Source organism: Brienomyrus brachyistius, chromosome 18 (assembly GCF_023856365.1).
Source record: "Brienomyrus brachyistius isolate T26 chromosome 18, BBRACH_0.4, whole genome shotgun sequence".
Taxonomy (NCBI): Eukaryota; Metazoa; Chordata; class Actinopteri; order Osteoglossiformes; family Mormyridae; genus Brienomyrus; species Brienomyrus brachyistius.
This window is the reverse complement of record NC_064550.1, coordinates 18,895,493-18,910,928: the sequence shown is the minus strand read 5'-3', so window position 1 is coordinate 18,910,928 and position 15,436 is coordinate 18,895,493. Positions and strand designations below refer to the sequence as shown.

Genomic DNA, 15,436 nt, shown 5'->3' with positions numbered 1-15,436 from the left:
GTGTGTCTGTGTGTGTCTGTGTATGTGTGTGTGTCTGTGTGTGTGTATGTGTGTGCGTGCGCGTGTGTGTGTGTCTGTGTATGTGTCTGTGTGTGTGTCTGTGTGTGTATGTGTGTGCGTGTGTGTGTGTATGTGTGTATGTGTGTATGTGTGTGTGTGTGTGTGTATGTGTGTTTGTATGTGTGTGTGTGTGTATGTGTGTGTGTGTGTGTGTGTATGTGTGTGTGTGTGTGTATGTGTGTGTATGTGTGTGTGTGTATGTGTGTGTGTGTGTGTGTGTGTGTGTGTGTGTATGTGTGTATGTGTGTGTGTGTGTGTGTGTGTGTGTGTGTACGTGAGCCTGGCGCCGCTGAGACACGTGACAGGGAGAGGCTGAAGTATCGATCTCATTAAACTGGAACTGATCAATATCAATACCAACATCATTATCGATACTTGGATCGATCCGCCCACCACTAACACAGACTCGCACAACGAGTGCAGGTACGGTCTCCACATTTAACATCTCACAGAGCTAGAATTATTTTGCTCATAGATGCCAGCACACGGGCCATGGCGACGGAGGAGAAGAACCGTTGCCGGGCAAAGGGTCTCCCGTGCATTGCGCCGCTAGTGAGCTCGGTGAATGAGACGACGGTGCCAATCACTACAGAGATCCACGGACACGTTCCCGCCTGGCTCAACGGCAGTCTCTATCGGAACGGCCCAGGAAAATTCGAGTTTGGGACACAGACGTGAGTCTGGGGTGGAGGAGGGCGGGTCTCACCGACCTGCACTGAAATATCAGCCGTGTCTCAGGGCTGGCCAACACTGCTGGCCTGCAGGCACTCGTTCATTTTTATTAATCATTCTTTAATTCATTTTTAATGCATGGCTGCTTTTGTGGAGTGCATCAAAAACGTTCAATGCACAGCCTGTAGTACATTTACCTGCTTTTACTGCTTTCATGTCCCTCAAACAGGCTGGCACTGTGTGGTTATAGAAAGTTAATCGCAACCCTTCAGATTCAAGGATTCGGCAACGGTGCTTTATAAACGTTTTTCAACTCATTTTGCAGCTCTGTGTTTAAAAATGTATAATGCTCTGCTTCTCCTGCATTAACCCTTATTTATCTCATGTCCGCAGTGTCCGCTCTGCTGTCAGATTATATAATATGAGGCTGCAAACATCTTTCGTAAAATCTTAAGCATTGTCTTGCATGTGGATCATAGGCGGCACCAGAATCTATCGTCACCCAGCATATCTAACACTAAATATATTTAAAACACAGAAAATGTCGCCTGCTGCAGTGCTTCTCAATCTTTTTTGCACCACAGCCCAATATTTACCATGCCAGCTCAGTAAAAAGTATAAAGTAGAGGTCTAAATTAAGGCTATGATCAAGTGCAGTTTACACCAATCAATGCCTGTCGCACAAATCTGATTGGATGTACCAGTGACTTTTAAATTAAGCATCTGTGTTTTGGCTCCTTGGATTGGTTGAAAGTTCAAGGTTTTATATTTGTGAACCCAAGACCTGAATATATAGGTTAATTCTAGAATTGGGGCTGGGAAATCTGATCCTGGGTCAGCATAGGCTTACAACCATTTCAGAACTTGGCGTGACCCATGGGCTCAGAATTACTGCCCTAGTGCCACAAACTAAAGCACTGATGATTGATTATCGTTGAGTCTGTCACTCAACCTGCCTCTGTCAGTTTTACCTGTAAGTAGTGAGCATAGCCAGTGCACCAGTTATATTATAATCCTTTCTGCTCCCCAGTTATAACCACTGGTTCGATGGCATGGCCCTGCTTCACAAGTTCAAGATCAAGGGTACCCAGGTGACCTATAAGAGCCACTTCCTGCGTAGCGACAGCTACAAGGCCAACAGCGAGCACAACCGGATCACGACGTCAGAGTTCGGCACGCTGGCCATGCCTGACCCCTGCAAGAACTTTTTCCAGCGCTTCCTGACGCGTTTTGTCATGCCGAGTGAGTTGACAGACCGATCGCACGTGCGACAAAATGAGTCTCCTCGGGGTGTGTGTCATCAGGTCAGCTTAGCTTGGCAGGAAGTCATCGTTCATTTAATTCAACATAACTCATGCACAGATGTGAGTCAATATCCAAGATATCCTGTAAGGCACAGTTGTTCAACTCACATAAGCAAAACGAATCCACTGAATGCTAATTCTTCATTTTACATGCCCTGCAGAGCACACTGACAATGCCAGCGTGCACTTTGTCAAGTACAAGGGTGATTACTACGTTAGCACTGAGTCTCCCTTAATGCACCGGGTGGACCTCGAGACCCTGATGTCAAAGGAGAAGGTACTGACTGTGTGTCGGGGTGGACGTGGCTCGTGCAGTGAAAGTGCAGCAGTATTCCACCAGGCCGCAGAACACAGAGTTTTGCAGAGTGTTTGGTTATTTTTCAAAAATTAACAGTATCATATAATCTTCTTTTCTTTTTTTACAGCCCCTCACGTTTTTGCTTTTGTTTGCATCTAAAAAAAAAAGAGAGAAAGTTAAACTTATGAAATTACTGATCAGCCACCCCATCTCCCCAACACCGTTTTATCGGCCCGTGACATTTTTTCTAGTGGTGCAGTTGTTAGAACTCCTGCCTCACACCTCCGAGACCTGGGTCAGAATCTCCGCGACCGCGCCACGTGTGTGTGGCATTTGCATGCCCTCCCCATGTCATCATGGGGTTTCCCCCCACAGACCAAAAACATGCTGAGGTTAATTGAAGTTTCCAAATTGCCCGTAGGTGTGAGTGTGTGAGTGTGCCCTGGGATAAGATCCGGACCCTCCGTGGCCCTAATAGGATATGCGGTTACAGAAGATGGATGGATGGATGGATGGATGGATGGATGGATGGATGGATGGATAAACCAGTTTGCAGACATGAGAAGGTCAGCGAACCCCTACTGTAACTTACTCCTAATGGGATTTTGGAGGGAAACTGAAAGGTTGCATGGTGTCCCAGTCAAGTGTTAATCTGTATACAATCAGGATAATGTTTCTGTTTGTCCCCCACTTACAGGTAGACTGGAGTAAGTTCATTGCAGTAAATGCTGCCACAGCCCATCCTCACTATGACCCGGATGGCACTGCATACAACATGGGCAACTCCTACACCAAAAAAGGTTGAACTTCCAGTTTGCTATCACTTTCCAGTCTGGCCCATGTAGCCCTTCGCACTTATGGTTAGGAAATCTAAAAGCAGAAGTTATTTGTGGTTCTTCAGTGGAACAACGGCCCTGTTACTGCCAGCAGTGTAGCAGTGAAGTCATTATTGGTTTTCCCTGCAGAATATTTTTAAGTTTCGGAAAAGGGCCCCTGTAATCTTGACGGAAATGCCGGAACATTTCAGTGTGTTCCACACCTACAACAGCAGGCAGGCGAAATGCCAGGCAGCGTATGACATCCTACCCTGTCTCCTCCCCTCATGTGGCCACACCAGATGCTCGTTGCCCCGCGGTTGTCTTTGTATAGAAGTTCCCGCTTGTCCTGTCTTCGTCAGTCCAGTCACTGACGTCATTCCCCCCGTTGCCAGTGCCCTATCTTTTGCTAGCCTTCCCGTTTTAACCTCTCCTGGTCCTGTTTCATTTCTCTGTTCCTGTTTTCGAAGACCTCCTTTTGTTTGCCTTACACCTGCCGCCGCGTAGCTCCTTCCAGAAGCGCCACACGGGATCATTACCAAGAAAACTGAAACTATCAGAAGTGAAATAGAATAAGAAAAAAAAGATATAAAATTTCTATCTTTCATTCTTGATGGAAATCATTTGAGGAAACATAATCCAGTTATGACCCTTAGATGGTGCAAAGCTTTGGTCCCATTTTGTGGAATACTAACAGAAATAGCAAACTACATCGTGACATTTGACAGACAGACAGACATTAATTATTTACTTTATTAATCCGGAAGGACAAATTTTAGTACATTTAGAAAAAGTTATTCTCAATCTGTGGTGGCGTCTGTGGTGTTAATTCACTGAAAGTCAGGCTGCCGTCTAACTGCGGCACACAAACAATTGAAGGATGGTTTCAAACTGTGCTTGTGCCTGATTTCAGGTGCCTTTTACAACATCATCCGTGTACCTCCTGAGAAAGCAGGACCGGAAGACACCCTGCAGGAAGCCAAAGTGGTGTGCTCCATCCCATCAGCAATCAAGAACAAACCCTCTTACTACCACAGCTTTGGTGAGCTCTCATTAAATTAAGCCAAGTAATCTCGGGGAAAGTATGTTTCATTTATGACAGACACTAGCAGCGAATGGACACGGTGCAATTAATAATAAATAAATTCTTAGACTATACAAGCTGATTGATATAATTGATAAGGCAGCATTCAGCAATGTTATGACTTTTCTTTGATAATAATGTCTCAAATACAAAATGTCACAGTTTATTGCTGGAAAAAAATAGGGTTTTCAAGACAACTATTACTATGCAAAAGTCTTGCACTGTGCAAAGGAAATGATGTTTAAATGATATTCATGTTGGTGGAAAACTATGATGTCTGTCAAAGTGTGTTAGCTTAGCCATTTGAAAAACTCCTAAATTTCCTGAAAACAATATATACTTGTTATCCAGATAAATGACTAAACATTTCCTTTGACTGCTTAAGCCTTTTGCACAGTATTGTACATTGTATGAAGGAACTCCTTGTTGTCCTGGGGGTTTTAATTTGAAGTGTTTTTCATGTAAGTCATACAGCTGGGTCGGGTCCAGTTATAGTTTGTTTTCTAACCCTGTCCCACCCACCCGCTCCAAGTGACCTTTACAGATTCAGTCTGTGTCCAGTTCTCTTTTTACATTTCTGTTGAACATGGTATAAAAACGCCACTTGGCCGGTTAGCTCAGCTGGTTAGAGCGTGGTGCTAATCACGCCAAGGTCATGGGTTCGATCCCCATACGGGCCATGCTTTCTCTTTCTGGCGGCATGGTGGTGCAGTGGTTAGCACTGTTGCCTCACACCTCTGGGACCCGGGTTCGAATCTCCACCTGGGTCACATGTGTGTGGAGTTTGCATGTTCTCCCCATGTCGTCTTGGGGTTTCCTCCGGGTACTCCGGTTTCCCCCCACAGTCCAAAAACATGCTGAGGCTAATTGGACTTGCTAAATTGCCCGTAGGAATGCATGTGAGAGTGAATGGTGTGTGAGTGTGCCCTGCGATGGGCTGGCCCCCCATCCTGGGTTGTTCCCAGCCTCGTGCCCATTGCTTCCGGGATAGGCTCCGGACCCCCCGCGACCCAATGGGATAAGCGGTTTGGAAAATGGATGGATGGATGGATGGTATAAAAACATGTAACATTAGCTAAACAATGTCTAAATGCCAAGGGCACGGTACGTACAGTGCATGTAGGCATAGAGCTGCGGGCGCCCGGTGATTGTCTCTTACTGATGCTATGTCGGTACATTCATGAGTTTAGCAGTTGTAGGACAATGACCTGGCCTGTGTCCTCGCAGCAATGTCCGAGAACTATGTGGTGTTCATCGAACAGCCTTTAAAGCTGGACCTTCTTCAGATTCTGACGGGAAAGCTGCGGGGGAGGGCACTGAATGAGGGCATCTACTGGGACCCCAATCAGGAAACGGTCTTTCATGTTGTCAACAAACATACAGGCGAGGTGAGGTTTTTAAGCACCATGTTGAGTCTTGCCTTCATGTACTGTCAAGGGTCATTGGCCAGTTGGCCCTCTCAGTTGGTAAAAATTGAGTTATATTTTTATATCTATTTAATTTGTCACGATTGTTTCATCTTGGGACTAAAAATTTAAAAAGCCCTGCAAAACTATATATTTCAAGCTTTTTCAAGCACTATAAAAGATTGATAACATACACAAATAGCAAAACGAACATGCTTCAGCATGTCCACCGGCACCGCAGTGAGGTCAATTCACCACCGCCAGAGCGGAGATTATTAAAAGGGCAAACCATGCTAAAGAGCTGCACATGCAAGCCTCAGTTTATTTGGTAATGCTTTATATGAAGTGCACCTTCATAATACATTCATAGAACATTCATAAACAGCATGCAAGTACAGTTTAACATCCCTTAACAGCTTTAATATACATTAATAACAAACATTACATGATTATATAATTATAAAGTTTGTTATTATTATATAATGTTTGTTATTAATATATATTACAGCTGTTAAGGGATGTTAGGATGTAAAGGTATACATGCATGATGTTTATGAATGATTTCTGAATACTTAATGGGTACATTATGAAGGTGTCGTTAATGTAAAGCGTTGCCATTTATTTATTTGAAGATTTTCTTAATTTATTTATGGCTTGTGATTTTTTTAAACAGTATTTTATTCAATTTCAGTTGCACTGTTAACAAGAGGACACGTTTTGCACAGTTTTGAAAGATAAATAAATACTCTTGAATTAATTCCTCTGCAGCTCATTTTGTTAAAGAATCGTGGGAAAATCATGAACTCAGAATCGTGAATCGTATCGAATCGTGAGTTGAGTGTAACGTTACATCGCTAGTACCTAGTTTAATAGGGTTATTGTAGGCTTCTGTATTAAAATTGAGGGTGAAATTCACCAATATTTTATCTGGAGAATGTTGAAAAATCATTTAATTTCAATGGATAATTTTGCTACAGTTTCCGAAAAAGATAAGGACAAGGCATAGGTTGGCAAAAAAAAAATGTATGCAATATTTTTTATTTTCATGAAATAAAAAATGTAAATGTGCCATTTCCAGATAGAGAAATGATTCGCTGAATCTGAATCTTTAGGCTTCCAGTCAGTGCGCTAACCTGCTGGAACCTACTGTTAGGGGTTCAAATAGCAGGTGGTTATTTGATACCTTCGGTGTGAGATTCTCACATGAAATGAGAACATTTATACTGCAGTTGCAGGAAAGTTGTCTATGTTAAAAACCACCAGCGTGAAGTACTTTGGAAACATTCTGTGGCTGTGGCTAACCTAAGAATGGCCGCTTAGTCTATCTCCCAGCACAGTGCTGCTTCTTCGACATGTAACCCTGCCGTCCTTTTGGTATTTCGCCCAGGCTTCAGTGTGAAAGCGGACTTTGTGCTCTCTTCCGCAGCCAAGTGCAGTGAAGTACCAGGCCAGGCCGCTGTCTTTCTTTCACCAGATCAACGCCTTTGAGGAGGACGGCTTCCTAATGCTGGACCTCTGCTGTTTGGACGATGGCAAAGTGATAAACAACTTCCTCATCCAGAATTTGCGCAAATCCGGGGAAGCCCTAGATGAGGTTGGCACGAGCACACACACACACACACACACACACACACACACACACATGCAGATGCTAATGGAAAGACAGAGAGGTTCCTACACCTGACACACATACACAAGCAGACTCAGGTTCCTGCATTTGCTAACTAGTTTTGTCTGCCATCATATCTATACTGTCATTCCTAAAAAACAAAAACTGCCCATTAGACAATGCTACTGATTTCTGTTCACAGGTGTACAACGAGATGTGCTTTGCCTTCCCGCGCCGGTTTGTCCTGCCTCTTAATGTACATGAGAACACGCCCTATGGCCAAAATTTAAACACTCGTCACTGCAGCCTAGCCACAGCTAAGAAGATATCAAAAAATGTGGTAAGTTGGGGGCGCTAACAACTTGTTCACCCACAATACATCTTGGGATCTTCAGTGATCCTTCAACATGGAATGCAGTGGCCACATGGTAAAAGATCAGAAGTATCCAGTGAATCAAGACTAATCTAATGGTACCTTGACTGGTCACAGAGGGCACAAGTGTATGCTAGCTTGTTGCAGTGAGGTGTTTGTTGGACTGTTGTGACATTCTAACCTAGAAGACACTGGTTCTTTAGGAAGAGCATAGAACACGTGTTTGTTTGTTTTTTTGTTTGTTTGTTTGTTGCCTGGAAACATTTGTGATACTTCCCAGTTTGTTTGGGATAAACCTACCAGTCAGATAATTATTCAAGGCCATTTAACTAGTGGAAAACCCGTGCAATTTGAGGATAATTTTGTACTCGACCAGCCTGAGGAAGCTCAGTGAGAAACACTGGACACATACCTCCAGAATTCAGGTTTGGGCCGTTGTATATGCTGTTCCCCCTGTTTCCTCGTGGATTGCAAACACATGTAGCACCCAGTCTCATGTGTCCCCTTACTCATGTCCTGTGCTTTTTAGGTATAAGCTCCAATGTGACATTGCATTGGATGAACTGTTATGGGAAAATGGGATGAGAAATACCAGAAAAAATTATGCCTAGAATTGAATGTATTGGCCATTGCTAATCATTGCATCAACCAGCATTACTTTGGATTGTGCGGTTACCCTCTTGCTCGACAGGTGTTCTGTACCCACGAGGATCTCCATGGCGATGACCTCCGGGAGTACGGTGGCCTGGAGTTTCCACAGATCAACTATGCCAGATATAACACCCGTCCATACCAATACTTTTACGGCTGTGGTTTCAGACATTTGGTGGGGGATTCCCTCATCAAAATGGACCTGCAAAGAAAAAAGTTCAAGGTTAGCGCAGTTCAGGTATTACGTGGCAGTTCACAAGGGGGACTTCCCCTGCCTGTGATTAAGGTTTACAAGAATTTTATTTTCCATAGTAAAAGAAAACATTGCTTTTGTGCAGCTGATTATATCACAGGTGGCAGCGTGTCTGCTATTATGGCCGTAATGATAACAGTGAACAAAATTAGCAATATGAAACTATAGCTTGCTGATACAGAGTTCTATGTGGAGAGCTGTAAACCTAAGCTTCTGATATTTGCCCCCGGATGGTACCAGGTGTGGACCCAGCCAGATTTCTACCCCTCAGAACCCATCTTTGTGCCATCGCCTGGGGCCGTTGCTGAGGACGATGGGGTGATACTGTCCGTGGTCATCACTCCCATACAGGTAAGAGGCTAGCTTTAACAGCCCTCATTTCAGACAACACACGACATTGTTTATTACGTGATTAGCACAGACATTTTTAAATACCATACTGGGAGCCTTTCACACTCTCATGTGTGTGATTGTATACAGGAATTCGCACGCATTCACTACGCAACACACCCATTGATTTGAACATATATATAAACTAAATTCGCCATAATACCCAACTTGTCTCTTTGCTTGTCACTTTTGACACCAGATCGACATGCATAATGTTCAACTGTTCATATAATGACTCCAGTTTACTGGTAAAATCCTATATCCCTATAATCCTATATCACCATGGAATTTCAATCTGGTTGCAAAACCCTCAACCGCCATTCCATATATCACATAAATGTTCAACCATAATGGCCAATGGTGTTTGTATAGATGATTGAGGTTTACTGTCCAATTAACTGAGCTCTTGGCCACAGTGACGACCCCAAGCCACTGTGGCCCTTACATGCTGTGATTAAACATACCTCAGGTGTTGATTTACAGTTTCAAAACTGTGCAAAACATTAAAGTCCATTAAATGTTCGGTCCAGTTCCCAGCCCACCAGAGGGTTGCTTCTGGCTTTCTGATTATTCGCACCACAAATATAACATTAATGTGTTAAACGTGCTGATATCTCTCTGAACTGCTTGCAATGCGCTGTCTCACTGCTATTTATTTGCTCAACCCTATAGAAAAACCCTTTAAAACATCCAAATGATACCACAACGGAGGCAGAGTGATTCATCCCAGCCAAAGGTGGTTATAATAACAGTTTATTGTTTTTTTTTTTTCTTACATTTTCCTATTGTTCCAGGGCAAGAGTACATTCCTTCTAATCCTGGATGCCAGAACATTTGAGGAGCTGGGCCGGGCTGAGGTGCCGGTGCAGATCCCGTATGGCTTCCACGGCGTGTACGAATCCGACGTGCCCACCCCCCCGGGGGGACCCTGAGACACTGCACAGGAGATTATGTAGTAAAGAAGCACCCAATCCAAAGGTCTATAATGAATGTATCACCTCTGTCGTTAACACTAATTCTCAGATAATTATTACCAAATAATTATATTTATAATTAGTGCACTTATTACCAAAATGTTTAATTAACTTTAACTTTGTATTTAAAAATGTGAAAGGGGACTTAGAACGTGCAAGTGCTGTCCTGGAAGATTTTGCTAGAATAATCTAGAATAATATCCATCCATCCGTCCATTTTCCAAACCCGGTAATCCTACTGGGTCGCTGGGGGTCCGGAGCCTATCCCGGAAGCAATGGGTCTATAATAATGTTTTCTGAAAGCAGTATTTTGGTTCTCACAGGAAGTTACTGTGGATAGAGGTCGACTTTGATGCTTTTGAACCGACACCCATATCATTACATCGCTTGTGTGTATGACAACATTAAATTCTGTGCTTTAAATAAAATATTTTATTCTGAAATACAATTTACTAATTATATAATGTGTACTGCAGGACATTAGAACATTCGTATTACATTTCACGTTACAATTTTTCCCAATTTGCTTTAACACATTTCTCAAATGACAATTAACATTTGCAAAACAGCAAGCCTAATCCCCGCGCCGTGACGTCACTCTCACACAGCGGGACATTGTTTCTATTTGTTTCACACAAATTGCAAATGGTTTAGTACGTGTATGCAAATAGCCATGTACGACTGGGGCAGCGTGTGTCTCAGTCAGGTCACCTGGTCAAGCCTGGCTTCAGCACAAACTTCATTTTAATGCCACTAACTAATTTGTAGACAGAATTATTTCCATTTGGTACCAGAGTTGGTTTTGTTTCACTGATTATGGTAATTACTGTTGTGCTATATTCATAAACTGTTTAGAAAAATGCTCTTATGATCGTGAGAATGTTAAGTATGTTTCATGAAATGTGATGAAGGGGGGAACCGTAAATGACGCATTTCAGTACAGCAGCAACTCATACCGTGATCACTCGGTGCTGTTGACGCCTCTGGTAAGGATGTATGTAATTAATCTACCAGCAGGCGCAGAAGAATAACATCTCAAAATAAACTGCTAAAAACAGAGTGTTCTGTGTTTCTGATTTTATTAAATATGAGGAACAGCATGACATTGCAATTCAGAAGTGAATTTGTCGATATTTGGTCGTGCGACTTAATGCTTTGTACTTTCCGCATTTGCCAGTAGATGTCACCAAGAAATTATTACTAGGTACTGTGCAGTTTATGGGCCTTAATATTGTTGGAATTTCTCTAAAATGTTTTTTTTTTCAGACTTTTGTCTTTTTCTTTCTGTGTTCATTCTCGTCGTCCTGCGGCTTTCCCTTCAGCTTCTCTAATCATTGCAGTCTTTAATTCTATATGCATTGAGTCAACCCATACGATGTCCATTATAAATCCAAATTAGGTTATCTTCACCTATAACCGATCGAATTCTTCTGGTTGTCTCCAGTCGTCCGTAAATCCGCGAAACTAAACATAAATAAGCAGGAATTGCGCGATCGGTGTTTTTGAGGTTAGGAGAGTCATTGGGAAGACGTAATAAAATAAAACAAAAGAAGACAAAAAATAGTAAAAAGTTACATTTTGTCTGACATGCCGTTTTGCTACTTCGCGATGTGACAGGCTACTGTGTATGATAGGCTAATTAACGTGTGAAGATCGTTTTTAAAGAACATCGCTGTTAGCTGTTTTTTCTTCATTAGGAACAAAGAGGAGCTTAATAACATCGGACATATTTATCTGGCAAACGTAGTTCGTACTCAGGGCCAGTGCATGCCCATGTGCCCAGTAACAACAACAAAAACAACAACAACAACAATAATATCGTTAAAGGAAATAATGTTTACCAACACTCAAATCACGCGTTTGCGTGGGCCCCCTGTTGGCCGCAAGCAGTCACCACAGTCACTAATACTAAATATTGAGTTAAATGTTCTGCTAACCTGCAGTGCTAGATCTTTAAAAAGGGGGGGTTACTGGGGCCCCAGAAACCTGTAATGTTGTGGCAATTAATGAAAAGACTTTGTTCGGAATCTTTAACAACGCCAAAGAAACAACTCCCAAAGCAGTTCAAACAATTTACATAAATATTTTCTTAAGTATTACAAAATGTTCTACTTCAAAATAAAATGTTTAGGTATTAAAAAAAAAACAGATGTTCTTGCATGTTTTGCAATCCTCCTGACTTTCCTTCCGTTTTATGGCACACTCCCCTAGTGGGAGAATCTAAACCTAATTGTTCTAGTGCGCAAATCCGGGGCGAGGAGCTAATTAATACTGGGCCAGGAGGTGCAGAAATGTAAAACACCTAAAAGGACATTTTAACCTGTAAAGGGTCTACTCTGACGCGGTGTTCTTATAATACACGTTTCCCTCAGTGTTGTTACACAGTCAGGCTCCTTTGATCCTTAATCTTTCAGTCTCAGGACTGACATTTTCATTTGCATTTCACTAAACGTGTTTTATTTCCTAGTTTTACTGGACACAAAGCCGGCCTCAGCCATACAAATTCTGATACGACTCACCTCATTTTCAACACTGTCTTAGGGTACACTGGTTGTAAGCCATTTGTCACTGAAGTTATAAAACCAAATATCTTCTCCTAAGCATGCAGTCTGTATATCTCTGCAGGTATATGTCAGAATTGGCCACTTCTCTAGCAAACCTATAAAACATAACATAAATATTTGATTTATTATAATGTTTAATGGACACTGTCTCCCAAACCCTCCACAGTTCTCTATAAGACACTATTATATCACCATTTAGTGTAAATTGTCAAAGGGAGTCAAATATCAGCTTTTGAGGTCTTATTAAGAAGTTTTCAGCGTCACAAGCGGTAGCTCACAATAATGGGCTTCCCCTCTCCTCGATTCCATCACCAGTGGTTAGATTCCAACTGGGACACAAAAACTATTTGATATCATGTCTCTGGTTTTGCATTGTGTATAACACACTGCCGTACACCCCCAGAGCTGCCACCGGCCAGTGTTGGGCAAAAAATCATGGCGCATAAACTGAACTTGCCATTCTATGCATGGTATATCTCGGATGGTATATCATGGTATATTATGGTATATCTCGGATGGTATATCATGGTATATTCTCAGCTTACCAGTTCAAGGACAACTTGCACTCTTTGATAATATTTGTTCTTTTGCAAGAAAGGCCTGCAGACTGTCACTGATATGGAAGGTGGCCTTCTTTGGAAATATCTACCAGGTTGACGTGGAGTGACATGTGACGAAGCATTCACTATCTCACACTGAAGGCAGCAACCTGGACCACGTCAACAACCAGCTGAAGCTTCTCAGTAAGGTGAACAGGATTATGTCCAGGGCAGCCAAAGAAACCACACAAAATTCAAAAACATGTGAACATGTTGAATGCCGGACACTCGTTTCACTTGGTACATTGTTTAACAACAAATTTTTTGTATATCATTAACCCTTTAATACCCAACCATGATCTTAAGATGTGCGGCTACTTTACAGCATCATACCAACAATGAAAATGGGAAAAGTAAACAGACCGAGTTTCTGCAAACTTCTTCAGTCACAGCCTAGACTCCATTTTATCGCTCACACCAGCATATTCTGCAGGATACAGCTTCAGCAGCTTCATAATCAGCTATCTAATTAGAGGCTAATTAAGCCTGGCAGGAAGTTGTAATGGACGGCTTGCGGTTCATGCGTGCAGGAAGGGATGTACTTTACATGTACTTTGGGATTTCACGCAGTCACATTCGCTTACCGCACATTTAGCAGGCTCACAGATAATGGAAACAGCTAATTAAGGTGCCGGGCCTCCAGCGTGTGAATGACTGCATTTACAAGCAGAAGAATCCAGAGGAGGGATCTTGCTGTTGTGACTTCAAGGTACTCGACTGCTGCAGAAATTATCCAGCAGTATAAATCATCCGAACGCATCCAACCATCCATCTTGAGGGCCTGGAGCATTTCCCATGCAGCCTAGGGAACAACTTAAACCTCATTTTTTTCTGCTAATCGCTGAATTAGTGTTTATTCCATAGAGAGCCCCCCCCCCCCCCCCCCCCACACACACACACACACACACACCCGTGACCCTACATTAGACAAGTGACTTTAAAAAATGGTGGCCAGATTTTCCGCAGTATAACAATGTCAGACTAATAATTCTGTGCAGGAAAAGGGGGTCAGTTATGATGAAACCTTGTGCCATGATAACTCCGCAGCAAGAATATTACCCACCTCATTGTCTCAGGATCGACATCTAGTTATTTGATCAACTGTACAAATATTTCTGATTTAACATGCCCTATGCATTTAACATTCGGATCTGTTTAGCAAATACTTTAAAGCAAACGATGACTTAAGGGGATCCTAAGTCAAGCATGAAGGCTTTAGTAGGTGAACAGTGAATTATCAATACAAAATGTACAATGTGGGAATCTTGCATGGGGTCAGTGCTGATAATGACAGTTCAATCAAACTGGAGGGAGGGTCAGGAGATCAGCCTGGGGGGGAGGCGGGGGTTGGTACAAGCCACCCCCGCAGGAGGTGCCCACCCACAGGTCAAGGCTGTAAGCTGATGGTGTTTAGGGGTGGGATTCAGGAAATACAATGGCGAGAGAGAGGTGCAGATAGTGATCTTCTTAAACAGCACCTTTGTTTGAGAATAAGCCCATCAGATGGACTGTTGCTCAAAAGCAGTGGAAAATCCGCATGCTGACATCACCAGCGGCACATCCTGCCAAGCGGCGGAGCTGTTGGGGTCACTGCAGTTTCTTGCTTTCTTTTATTGGGTGACGCAGACTTCCCTGCATGCAGCGTCTCCGTGAGGCCGGCCTGCATCTCTGCTTCAGGGCCGCGCGCTGAACCATGCTGACACCAGCCTGCAGCAGTTACCTTAGTCTCCCCCAATAAAATGCTGAGATAATCATGCAAAACAAAATACCCTGCAACTCAACATTTGGCACAAATTGGCAAAATCTCCTAAAAGATGCAGACTAATATAAAATACGGGCTGACATCTTTATTTCCCGAAGAGTGATATTTTATCAGTCAGTGTGATAAATATTTAATTTGTGGTAAGGGGCTTAATTAATTTAATTGACTATAAGTTCATCTTCTGGACAGTGGGTGCAGCCGGCGGGGGTGGGGGGGGGTGGGGTTGTCACAGCAGGGGGGTGGTGACGGGGGAGGGATGGTTTTGTTTTTTTTTGGGGTGGGGGCTCTGTAAATTGTTGTCAACTTAGTGTGGTCGTTTTTTAACAAAAGGGGCACTTGGTAAGATTTGCCAGTCTGGGGCGAGGACAGCCAGCCTATCGCTGTGCATCCCTGTACTAAAGCTTAACATGTATGTATATAATCTTCTCCAGGGGCATAGTTAGAGATGAGTGAATTGGGGAGTTAGTCTTTACTGGGGGTCTGATGGCAAACTTATAAAGTAAAAAGATATTCATGACTCAAGCCAATACCTACACATTTACTTGGAGAGGTATAAAAAACATTTTAGAGGGGCTAAAACAGGCCTAGCGATGTCCCTTCTCAAAGATGTACAAGCCTCTAC

At 42.9% G+C, this 15,436-nt stretch overlaps 1 protein-coding gene across 3 annotated transcripts in view; it reads left to right on the top strand.

Annotated features, from left to right (window-relative positions):
• Positions 1 to 10,948, top strand: part of LOC125712490 (carotenoid-cleaving dioxygenase, mitochondrial-like) — a 30,787-nt gene extending 19,839 nt beyond the window's left edge. For all 3 annotated transcript variants that reach the window (XM_048982609.1, XM_048982610.1, XM_048982611.1), the window contains 11 exons: positions 536 to 734; positions 1,763 to 1,974; positions 2,198 to 2,313; positions 3,032 to 3,134; positions 4,063 to 4,191; positions 5,461 to 5,621; positions 7,066 to 7,233; positions 7,451 to 7,588; positions 8,313 to 8,495; positions 8,766 to 8,876; positions 9,710 to 10,948. In XM_048982609.1, coding sequence (XP_048838566.1) covers positions 536 to 734; positions 1,763 to 1,974; positions 2,198 to 2,313; positions 3,032 to 3,134; positions 4,063 to 4,191; positions 5,461 to 5,621; positions 7,066 to 7,233; positions 7,451 to 7,588; positions 8,313 to 8,495; positions 8,766 to 8,876; positions 9,710 to 9,847 — 1,658 coding nt within the window. In that variant the 3' untranslated portion in view covers positions 9,848 to 10,948. The remainder of the gene's footprint in view (positions 1 to 535; positions 735 to 1,762; positions 1,975 to 2,197; positions 2,314 to 3,031; positions 3,135 to 4,062; positions 4,192 to 5,460; positions 5,622 to 7,065; positions 7,234 to 7,450; positions 7,589 to 8,312; positions 8,496 to 8,765; positions 8,877 to 9,709) is intronic.
• The last annotated feature ends 4,488 nt before the right edge of the window (positions 10,949 to 15,436 follow it).